The 12,363-nt window shown below is 37.2% G+C and overlaps 1 protein-coding gene across 1 annotated transcript in view; it reads right to left on the reverse strand.

Annotated features, from left to right (window-relative positions):
- Positions 1-12,363, reverse strand: part of COL24A1 (collagen type XXIV alpha 1 chain) — a 388,650-nt gene that overhangs the window by 104,663 nt on the left and 271,624 nt on the right. The window contains exon 38 of the mRNA XM_033225467.1: positions 193-246. Coding sequence (XP_033081358.1) covers positions 193-246 — 54 coding nt within the window. The remainder of the gene's footprint in view (positions 1-192; positions 247-12,363) is intronic.

The raw sequence follows: 12,363 nt of genomic DNA on the forward strand, positions 1-12,363 counted from the left end.
TTCAAATAATCAAGATAATAAGTACTCCTAACTGAGATTAAATATTAATTTATATAAATGTATCTTTTAAAGCAACATGTATAATTATTTACCACTTTACTATCTAGTCCAAATAAAAACATTACAGCAGTCTATGGAGCTCTGGATACATCAGAAGAAAGAAAACTTGCATAAGAAAATGTAAAAAATTACCTTTTTTCCTGGATGACCTCTTTGCCCTGGAATTCCCACAATTCCTTCAGGTCCCTAAAATATTCAATATAAAAAAGGAAATAAATGATTAAAGAAAAGAGGAGATGGAGTATTTGAATACTTCTATCAGATAATCACTGGATTGGATTGGACGAGAAGTAAAAATGAGGGCTACTTTCCACATTATTAGGTTTGTATCATTTGAAAAGAGGTCACAATGACTTAGAGGCACAGCTGTTATTAGCTATAAAGTTCACATGCACAAACTGGCCAAGACAGTCGTAATTACACTGTTCATTATTCTAGGTGGAACTTTACTTAGATTCAGTATACCCATTTTAACTACAGAGAGTGTAATTAAAGTTAACCCATGCCTTCTATGTCACAGGCTGTAAAAAATGTTTAACAAAAATAAACAAGTATAAACCCAAATGGATCAATTTCAGCATTTCTATCAGCTACTGGGAGCTCAGCATCTTGTGGAAAGTACAGAACTCCTGCCTATCCAATGAAGTCTCCACACACATACAAAAGGAAGTACAGAGTATAAAATACATGTAGTATATGGTCAAGGAAAATTTCAAGGTATCTAGTATGTGGTCAAGGAAAATCTCAAAATCTCACTGGAGTAGAAAGAGTTAAAGAGATATTCTTTGGTCTGTGGGGAAAAAAAGAAGGAAATACGGAGAGAAAAAGGAGGTAATCACATAAAACTTAAAAATAATATTTTCATTTCAATTTGTCCTTTGTTTAGCTAAAAGTAGATTAAAATTTTTCAAGATACACTTTTTTTTTTTTTTTTTTTTTTTTTTTAAGTAAACGTGGGGTACCATGTGAATTTTCAGGTAAACAATGGTTAGGCTTAAGTGAGTTCCACAGTAAGCCAGGTCGCAAGTTCTAAAATGGCTAATAATTAATCACAACATTCCCTGCAATCGCTGGAAATGAAAATGGAAATCTCAAATTTGTGTCCCAAAAGCTTGGCAAACTGCAAAAATGATGTAGACAAGAAATAACTTGTGGTTTACCACTGTGCTATGTAGGCTCTAGATAAATATTTGTTGAACGAATAAACAGATACCTAAGGAAATGACTCATGCCCTATGCTCCTGAGCAAACGCTCTTCTAGCTTCAGAAAATCACTGAATTTAGAGGCCAAAACTGTTGTGCTCTATTGCTGTAGTTATAGCTGCATCCAGAGGTAGAAATGGTAGTTGCACTAGCATGAAGAATTCTTTGAAGTTAATGAGGCCTTTCAAAAAGAGGCTGATTAATCTTCACAGAGATTAAAGGTGTGAGCTTTTAAAAGTCAGACTGCTCCCATTTCATATTCTGGCTCTGGCACCTAACACCTGTATGGCCATAGGTAGATTATTTAATTTCTAAAGGCCTCAGATTCCTGTTAAATAAAAGAGGTATAAAAGAACCTCTTCAAAGACTAAGAGCAAACGAGAGAATGCATGTAAAGTTTAGAAAGTTTAGAAAAACTAGACTTATAATGAAGAGCTCAAAATATGTTAGTAGTTATTAACCTCTGCTGTTTATTAGAAGTGTATTACACAATATTTAAGTACATGTAAAGACGCCAAAGGGTACAATGAAAGCCCATTTACCTACCATCTACTTTAAGAGATAGAACCAATATATGTGAATGTATATGTGTGTGTGTATATATATACACATATATATACACACATATAATTGAAGCCCCACATTAAACACATAATTTCCAAACTCATCACCCTTTTTCTCTACTCAGGTGTAGCCATTGTCTTGAATTTTATTGTTCCCACACATTTCTTAATAATTTTACTCCATTTGCATCCCCAAACAATATGTAGTTATTTTACATCTTTAAAAATTTAAAAAAAGCAGTATTATACTTTATGTGTTCTCCTGAAATTTCTTTTTTTTTTTTTTTTTTTTTTTTGAGACGGAGTCTTGCTCTGTCGCCCAGGCTGGAGTGCAGTGGCCAGATCTCAGCTCACTGCAAGCTCCGCCTCCCGGGTTTACGCCATTCTCTCGCCTCAGCCTCCCGAGTAGCTGGGACTACAGGCGCCCGCCACCTCGCCCGGCTAATTTTTTGTATTTTTTTAGTAGAGACGGGGTTTCACCATGTTAGCCAGGATGGTCTCGATCTCCTGACCTCGTGATCCGCCCGTCTCGGCCTCCCAAAGTGCTGGGATTACAGGCTTGAGCCACCGCGCCCGGCCTGAAATTTCTTTTTAACACGTTTTTGTTTTGAAATTACTGCGTCTTTAATTCATTTACTTAAACAAAAAAAAACTGCTACAGGACTCCATGTTATTATCAAACCACAACTTAAGTATTTTTCCCATTGGCTAAAGTTTTGGTGGTTTTCTTTTGCTATTACAGACAATGCTGGAATAAACACCCTGTACATGTCTCTATGTGCTCATGTCAAGAGTTTTTATAGGGTACGTATCCTGGAATTGAACTGCTGGGTTTTAGGATATATGCATCTCCAAGCATATCAGATATTTGCCAAACTGTTCTCCAAAGTGATTTTGCCAATTTACATCCTCAATGGCAATGTTTAAGAGTTCCACTTACTCCATATTTCCTGTAATGCTTGATTGTATGAGACTTAAAATGGGTGCAGAATGATATTATCATTTCAATTTATGTTATTGGTTATTATGGAAAAATGAATAGCTACTCATAAAGTTATCAGATATCTATATCTATATGTGAATTTCTGGTTCCTATCTTGTGCCCATTATTCTACTGGGTTGTTGGGTTGTCCTTATTGAGTTACATGTACATGTTTTTATACATACTTATATTTTTTCATTCTATATATCACAAATCTCTTCTCTCAGCCTGTATCTTATTTTCTCACCTTGTTTATTATGATTTTGGGCAAACACAAGTTTGCAATTTTAATGCAGTCAAAGTCATTAATATTTTCTTTCTGTTTCTTTTAGTGCTTTGTCTTAAGAACTCTTTACTGCTTGCCCTTTCTTTATAAGGTCATAAAATATTATCTTAAATGTTCTCCCAAGAGTTTTAAGATTTCGATTTTAACAGTTAAGCCTTTAATCAAATTGGAATTTAATTTTGCAGGATATGTGTTTGTGTGTGTTCGTGCACGTGTGCATTTGTGTGAGGGAGAGTATTTTTTTTTTTCCATTTGGATAACCAATTGTACTAGTAACATTTATTAAATAGTTCATTTCCTTATAGATCTGTAGTGCATAATCAATTTGTCAAAAATCAAGTTTCAAAATATACTTATATCTGATTCTACATTATCTTCAGTTTCCATTGGTCTGTTTGTTTATTTGTGAATGAGTATGACACTAATTTAATTACTCTAGCTTCAATAATAAGTTATATTAGATAGGTCAAGTTCTCTTCCACCTCCTCCACAACCATCCCCCCTCTGCACAACTTATTCTTTAAAGTTGTCTTAATGTTGGCCCTTTGGTTTTCCACACAAATCTTAAAATCACTTTTTATCAATCAAGTTTTATTAAAAATCCCATCAGGATTTTGACTGAAATTGTATTAAATGTATTGACTAATTTAGAAGATTGATAATTTTATAATATTGAGTTTTCCTATCGTGAATATAAAATACCTGTCAATTTATTTAGTTCTTTAATAAACGATTATAATTTCTTTAATTGTAAAAATTTTCCACACCATTTTTACAAATATTTTGTTTAGATGTATTGCTAGATACTTAATTTTGTGGCTAATTGGGTTGGAAATTGCATTTTAAAATATCTAACTGCTCGTTGCTGGTGAAAAAGAATGGAACCTATTTTTGTATATCACTTTTATTTATGTATTTAGACACACTGTCTTGCTATGATGCCCAGGCAGGACTTGAACTCCTAGGAACAAGCAATCCACTCACCTCAGCCTCTCAAGTTACTGGAAGTACAGGTGCATGCCACAGTAACCAGAGTTATTGTTTTTTTTTTTTCTGTCTAACTTTTATTTTAGGTTCAAGGGGTACATTTGCAGATTTGTTATGTGGGTAAATTATGTGTTACGTGGATTTGGTGTACAGATAATTTTGTTACCTAGGTAATCAGCATAATACCCGATAGGCAGTTTTTCAATCCTCACCCTCCTCCCACCCTTCACTCTCAAGCAGGCCCTGATGTTAATTGCTCCCTTCTTTGTGTCCATGTGTACTCAAGGTTTAGCTCCAACTTATGGAGAACATGTAGTATTTGGTTTTCTGTTCCCACATTAATTTGCTTAAGATAATGGCCTCTAGCTGCATCCATGTTGCTGTTAAGGACATGATCTTGTTCTTTTTCTGTGGCTGCATAGGATTCCATGACGTATATATACCACATTTTTTTTTAAGCCAGTCCACCGTTGATGGAGATCTAGGTTGATTCCATGTCTTTGCTATTGTGAATGGTGCTGCTCTGAAGATAAATGTGCATGCATCTTTATGGTAGAACAGTTTATATTCCTTTGGGTATATATGCAGTAATGGGATTGCTGGGTGGAATGCTAGTTCTTTTTAAGTTCTTTGAGAAATCTCCAGACTATTTTCCACAGTAGCTGAGCTAATTTACATTCCCACTAGCTGTGTATAAGTGTTCGCTTTTCTCTGAAACTTCACCAGCATCTGTTATTTTTTGACTTTTTAATAACAGCCATTCTGACTGGTATAAGATGGTCTCTCATTGTGGTTTTGATTTGCATTTCTCTAATGATTAGTGACATTGAGAATTTTTTTATATGCTTGATGGCCACATGTATGTCTCTTTTGAGAAGTGTATGTTCAAGTCCTTTACCCATTTTTAGTGGGGTTGTTCGTTTTTTGCTTATTGATTTAAGTTCTTTACAGATTCTGGATATTAGACCTTTGTTGGATGCATAATTTGCAAATATTTTCTCCTGTCCTTAGGTTGTCTGTTTACTCTTTTGACAGTTTCTTTTGCTGTGCAGAAACTCTTTAGTTTAATTAGGTTCACCTGTCAAGTTTTGTTTTTGATGCAATTGCTTTTGGAATCTTTGTCATGAAGTATTTGCAAGGGCTGATGTCCGGAATACTATTCCCTAGGTTCTCTTCTAAGGTTTTTATAGTTTTGGGTTTTACATTTCAGTATTTAATCCATCTTAAATTGATTTTTGCATATGGTAAAAGGTAGGGGTCCAGTTTCAATCTTCTGCATACAGCTAGCCAGTTATCCCAGCACCATCTACTGAATAGGGTAAACTTTCCCCATTGCTTGTTATTATCAGCTTTGTCAAAGATCAGATAGTTGTAGTGGTGTGGCTTTATTTCTGGGTTCTCTAATCTGTTTCATTGGTCTGTGTAACTGTTTTTGTACCAGTACAATGTTGTTTTAGTTACCTGCAGTATAGTTTGAAGTCAGGTAGTAGGATGCCTCCAGCCTTATTCTTTTTGCTTAGGATTGCTTTGGCTATTTGGGCTCTTTTTTGGTTCCATAAGAATTTCAGAATGGCTTTTGCTAATGCTGTGAAAAATGTTCTTGATTTTTCTGATAGGACTGGCATTGAGTCTTTAAATTGCTTTTGAGAAGTATGGCCACTTAACAATATTGATTCCTCCTATCCATGAGCATAGAATGTTTTTACATTTGTTTGTGTTGTCTCTGATTTCTTTCAGCAGTTTCTTGTAATTCTAATTGTAGAGATCTTTCACCTTCCTGGTTACTGCATTCCTAGGTGTTTTTTTGTTTGTTTGTTTGTTTGTTTGTTTTTGAGATGAAGTCTCGCTGTGTCACCAGGCTGGAGTGCCTGGTGGTGCGATCATGGCTCACTGCAATCTCCATCCGCTGGGTTCAAGCGATTCTCCTGCCTCAGCCTCCTGAGTAGCTAGGACTACAGGTGTGCACCATCACGCTCAGCTAATTTTTGTATTTTTAGTAGAGAAGGGGTTTCACCATGTTGGCCAGGATGGTCTTGATCTCTTAACCTTGTGATCCACCCGCCTTGGCCTCCCAAATATTCCTAGATATTTTATTCTTTTTGTGGCTATTATGAGTGGCATTAAATTCTTGATTTGTTTCTCAGCTGGGATGTTATTGGTGTACAGAAATACTATTAATTTTTGTACATTGATTTTGTATTCTGAAACTTTGCTGAAGTTGTTTATCAGATCTAGAAGCCTTTGAGCAGAGACTATGGAGTTTTCTAGGTATAGAATCATATAATCTGCAAAAAGAGTTTGACTTCCTCTTCTCCTATTTGGATGCCTTTTACTTCTTTCTCTTGTCTGATTGCTCTGATGGAGAGTTCCAATACTATATTAAGTAGGAGTGGTGAGAGTTCCATCTCTCAAGGGGAATGCTTCCAGCTTTTGCCTATTAGGTGTAACATTGGCTGTGGCTTTGTCATAGATGAGTTATTATTTTGAGGTATGTACTTTCAATGTCAAGTTTGTTGAGGGTTAACATGAAGGCACGTTGAATTTTATTGAAAGCTTTTACTGCACCTATTAAGATGATTGCATGTTTTTTGTTTTTAGTTCTATTTATGTGATGAATCACATTTGTTAATTTGCATATGTTGAACCAATCTTGCATCCCAGGAATAAAGCCTACTTGATCGTGATGGATTAGCTTTTTGATGTGCTGCTACATTCAGTTTGCTAGTATTTTGTTACAGATTTTTGCATCTATGTTCAACAGGGATACTGACCTGAAGTCTTCTCTTTTTGTTGTATATCAGAATGATGCTGGCCTCATATAATGAATAAGGGAGGAATTCCTCTTACTCAATTTTTTGGAATGGTTTCAGTAGGATTGGTACAAGCTCTTCCTTATATCTCTGGTAGAATAAGGCTGTCAATCTGATCCTAGGCTTTTTCTGGTTGGTAGGTTTCTAAATTACTGATTCAATTTCAGAACTCATTATTGGTCTGTTCAGGGTTTCAGTTTCTTCCTGGTTCAGTCTTGGGAGGTTGTATGTTCCCAGGAATTTAGGAATTTCTTCTAGGTTTTCTGGTTTGTGTGCAGAGAGGTGTTCATAACAGTCTCTGAGGTTTTTTGTATTTCTGTGGTATTGATGGTAACATACCCTTTGTCATTTCTGAATGTGTTTATTTGGATCATCTCCCTGTTTTTCTTTATCAGTCTAGCTAGTGGTCTATAAATCTTATTTATTCTTTCAATAAATGAAGTTTTGGTTTTGTTGATCTTTTATGTTTTTCAATAAATGAAGTTTTGGTTTCGTTGATCTTTTGTATGCTTTATTCTCACCTCCATTTTGTTCAGTTCAGCTCTGATTTTGGTTATTTCAGCTTTTGGGTTGTTTTGCTCCTGTTTCTCTAGTTCCTCTAGGTGCGACGTTATGCTGTTAATCAGATATTTTTCTAACTTTTTAATGTAGGTATTTAGTGCTATAAACTTTCCTCTTAACACTGCTTTAGCTGTATCCCAGAGATTTTTGTATATCGTATCATGGTTTTCATTAGTTTCAAAGAATTTCTTGATTTCTGCTTTAATTTCATTGTTTACCCAAAAGTTTCAGGAGCAGACTGATTAATTTCCATTTAATGGTAGAGTTTTGAGAGATTTGTATTCTAATGATTCCTGAATTATATCACCTGTTCTCACTCCATCACTGACCTTCTGATTACCCTACCTAATGATAGCTCTTTGCATTTCTACTTGGTGTCTTAAACTTTATGCACCCAAAGCCAAAGTCTCAAAATCCCTCCTCCTAATCCTAAACTGCTTTCCTCCTACTCTTCCCCACCTCCACTGTAATGAGGCAAAATTTGAAAATTAGTAAAATGGTTTTCTTTCTTGCCTCTTTGAATATGAGGACTTTGTTCAGCCTCAGGTGTCTGTATGCCCAAAGGCTGAATGCCTTAAAATAGTATTTTTCTATTTTCCTTGTTTCCAACTTTTAACATTTCACAAGTTGAGTCTGGAGCACCTAGCACACAAAGCTGTCCTGTGATAGAGAAGACACTTTCCATGTATTACTATAAGGCTTTTACTAGATGTTGGAAGGATGAGGATATGATATAGGGGAAGTAAAGACAAGCACAGAGGTTTTGTTTGCTTGTTTTGGCTCCAGGAGAATGTGGGAAGGCAAAAGAGGAGAGAGAGACATATTTTCCTTTTTCTGAGTTTTGTCAGAGAGAGGTCTTTGCTCCCAGCTACTCATTTGGAATTTGGAAAGGTATCTTCTGTAGATATCACCTGGTGTGTAGCCCTGTCAATATGGTTACTCAACAAAGTCAAAATGAGGAAGACCATATGGTTACCTTTTCCTGAGCTACTCTTTGATTCCTATATGATGTAGATGGCAACTCAGAAACAGCTGGGAAGTTCGTGGTGGGAACGGGGTGATCACTACTCTAGGAATATATAGCTCTACAATAAGGGCTGAAGAGCAGGTTTCCTTGGCTAGTACTGAATAAGGACCACAGCAGACCTCAGAGACATCTATAGAAATTAGTGGGACCTGATGTGAGACCAGTTCAGCAAGGGAACCCTCTTCTCCAAAAAAAAGAGAAAATTACTAGACGCAAACATCATCACCAGAAACCATCAGGGTAGGCAGTGAGGGAAGATCACCCTGTCCCAATTAGCATGAATAACAACTGCATCAATATCCAAGGCATCCTCATCCTTGCCATCACAAGACACATAGACTCAATGCTGGAAAGGAGTAAAAGAGAAAGGTCAAGGACTCAAGTCTGAGCACCTGAAGAAACTACTACTTTATATGATTAGATTAAGCATTCCACTGCATCAGATTTTAAATTTTCTCTTTGCCTGCTGCCATCCGCCCCCCGACCCCACTGCATTCCACTAATCAGTAAGTAGGAGCTTGTGAGGAAAAGCAGATGAGCCAGAAATAAATAAGTTACATATTTGCATATCTCTAAGTACAAATTTGTTGCTCTGTTACACATTTAATGGCATGATCATCCATTTAGTTGCTCAGGCTAAAATCTAGGGTTTATTATTTATTACTTTATCCCATCTTCTCAACATCTAAACCAGGAGCAAATTCAGTCAGCTATGCCTCTAAAATATGTCTTGAATCTGATCATTATTCACTATCACTGTGTTTTCTCATTCCAAGCCACCATCATTTTTCATCTAGACTACTGCCAAAGCTTTATAAGTGGTTTGGTCCACTTTTAACCCCATAGTCCACTTCTTCACAATAGCCCAAATAATCACTAACAATTTTAATCATACCCTTCTCCCTGTTCAAAACCTTCCACATGACTGTCCATTGCAATGAGAATAATCACTAAACCTCCTATCATGGTCTATAATACCCTATGATCTGACTCCTACCATTTCTCTGACATCATGTTTTCCAATTATTTACTATAATCTAGATACAGGGCTCTTTTCCATTTTTTTCTTTCCTTTTTTATAAAATAGATCAAGACCCCTTCTGCCTTAGGGCCTTTGCATTACATATTCCCTGTATTTAGAAATCTCTTTCCCTCAGATAATCACATAGGTGGCTTTCTCTATGCTTAGGTGCCTGTCTCAGTGCAGCCTCAGGTAGTACTTCTGTGATCACCCCAAATAGTAACTCCTTTACCTAGTCACTCCACATCCCAGTAACATATTTTCTCCCTCCCTCCCTCCCTCTCTTCCTTCCTTCCTTCCTTCCTCCCTCCCTCTCTCCCTCCCTCCTCCCTCCTTCCCTTCTCTTCTTCCCTCCCTCCTTCCCTGCCCTTCTTCTCTCCCTCCTTCCCTGCCCTTCTTTCCCTTTTCTCTCTATCTTTTCCCTCCTTCCTTCCTTCCTTCCTTCCCTCCCTCTTTTTTTCCTTTCCTTTCTCTCTCTCTTTCTTTCTTTCTTTCTTTCTTTCTTTCTTTCTTTCTTTCTTCTTTCTTTCTTTCTTTCTTTTTTTTCTTTTCTTTCTTTTCGACAGTCTTGCTCTGTCACTAGGCTGGAGTGCAGTGGCATGATCATGCCTCACTGCAGCCTTGACCTCCCAGCAATCTCAAGCAGATGCTCCCACCCCAGCCTCTAAAGTAGCTGGGACCACAGGTGTAAGCCACCACACCCAGCAAACTTTTAAATTTTTTTGGTAGAGATGGGGGTTTCTTTATGTTGCCCAGGGTGGTCTTGAACTCCAGGGCTCAAGTGATCCTCCCATCTCAGCCTCCCAAAGTGCCAGGTTTATAGGCATGAATCACTGCACTCAATCTTTATTTCCTTCACAGCACTTATCACTACCAGAATTATCACTCATGTTCAAATTGTCTTCCCACATTAGAATACAAATTCCTATAAATTTCATGACAGCATGAACCTTGTCTGTTTTGTTCACTGCTGTAACATTAACATTTATAACTGTGCCTGGCTTAATAAATATTTAATGAATCAATAAATGAGTGACAGAATGTATGCCCAAAGTTGAAAATAATTAGCCCTAATCAGACAGTAAGCTAATCTATTACGTATTCACTTGTAAGAAAATAACATTTTAAAGAACATGCATTAAATGTCGAAAGTAAAACCAAGGTTTGTGAGTAAAAGGCAAAGTATAGTGAGAGATTTTAATATTTTTTAGCTTCTAGGGAACAGAACATATGAATAAACTTCTGCACATATGTAAAGAACCCATTATGTATGAGAAAAGGGGTTGCCTTTTTCTATATGGTATTTTCTTGTTATTATAATCAGAAAGAACCCCCTGGTTATTTGTTCAGTATTTTTCTCTTGAAGGATATGTTGTTGCTATATTTTTTTAGGAGGAAGTGTAAATTTCCACTGCTAGTAGGCTGGTTTATTTTAGTGCTTTTCCTGAAATGTGTAAATAATATTTTGCTCCAAAATGTTGGTTTTTAAAAGTGAACATTGCCCACTGCAACCCATTTGTGTATCCAGAGGTTTCCAGGGCATATAGGAAAAATAGCAACTTTTTTTTTTACAATGTACATGATAAAATTGATTTATTCAATAATTACAGAAAGAAGAATGCTATTTTTTTGGTGTGTGCCTACAGTCCCAGCTATTTGGGAGGCTGAGGCAGGAGAATTCCTTGGGCCCAGGAGTTTACGTCCAGCCTGGGCAACATAGGAAGACCCCATCTTTTTAAAAATGCTATTTTATACAATTTATATATGTCATTTATCTATGTCATGTTGATTGAGAATAGTCAGCTTGCTGTTGCTTACTAATAAAATAGAGGAACCAGTTGGGACTCCCTATTTTAGACTTTGAGAAAGTAGCTGTTTTGTCTCAGAAGTATCACATCAAATCTATTTTTTAAAACAGACTTATTGAGGAATAATTCACATTTACACATGTGGCAGTCACAATATGTATATATTCATACATGATATCCACATATCATGTATATGAATTATGTGCTCATTTAATGTGTACAATTTGACGATTTTTAGTATATTCACATAGTTGAACAACCATCACCAAAATCAGTTTTAGAACATTTTCCTCACTCCCCCCGAAAATCTCATTATCTTTTTTTTTTCTGAGATGGAGTCTCGCTCTGTCGCCCAGGCTTGAGTGCAGTGGCGCAATCTCAGCTCCCTGCAAGCTCCGCCTCCCGGGTTCACGCCATTCTCCTGCCTCAGCCTCCCTCGTAGCTGGGACTACAGGCGCCCGCCACCTCGCCCGGCTAGTTTTTTGTATTTTTTAGCAGAGACGGGGTTTCACTGTGTTAGCCAGGATGGTCTCGATCTCCTACCTCGTGATCCGCCCGTCTCGGCCTCCCAAAGTGCTGGGATTACAGGCTTGAGCCACCGCGCCCGGCCAAAAATCTCATTATCATAAGAAGTCACTCCCCATTTCTTTCTAACCCCTGTAGCCCTAGGCAACTAGTAATCCACTTTCTGTATGTATAGATTTGCCTGTTTATGATATTTCCTATAAAAGTACAATATGTGGGCCGGGTGCAGTGGCTCACACCTGTAACCCCAGCTCTTTGGGAGGCAGAGAGATCGAGACCAACCTGGCTAACACGGTGAAACCCAGTCTCTACTAAAAATACAAAAAATTAGCCGGGCGTGGTGGCAGGTACCTGTAGTTCCAGCTACTCGGGAGGCTGAAGCAGGAGAATGTCGTGAACCCGGAAGGCGGAGCTTGCAGTGAGCCGAGATCATGCCACTGCACTCTGGCCTGGGTGACAGAGCAAGACTCCGTCTCAAAAAAAAAAAAAAGTACAATATGTGGTTTCTAGCGAATTGTTTCTTTCATTTA

This window comes from Trachypithecus francoisi, unplaced genomic scaffold, assembly GCF_009764315.1.
Source record: "Trachypithecus francoisi isolate TF-2019V2 unplaced genomic scaffold, Tfra_2.0 Lachesis_group12, whole genome shotgun sequence".
NCBI classification, from domain to species: Eukaryota; Metazoa; Chordata; class Mammalia; order Primates; family Cercopithecidae; genus Trachypithecus; species Trachypithecus francoisi.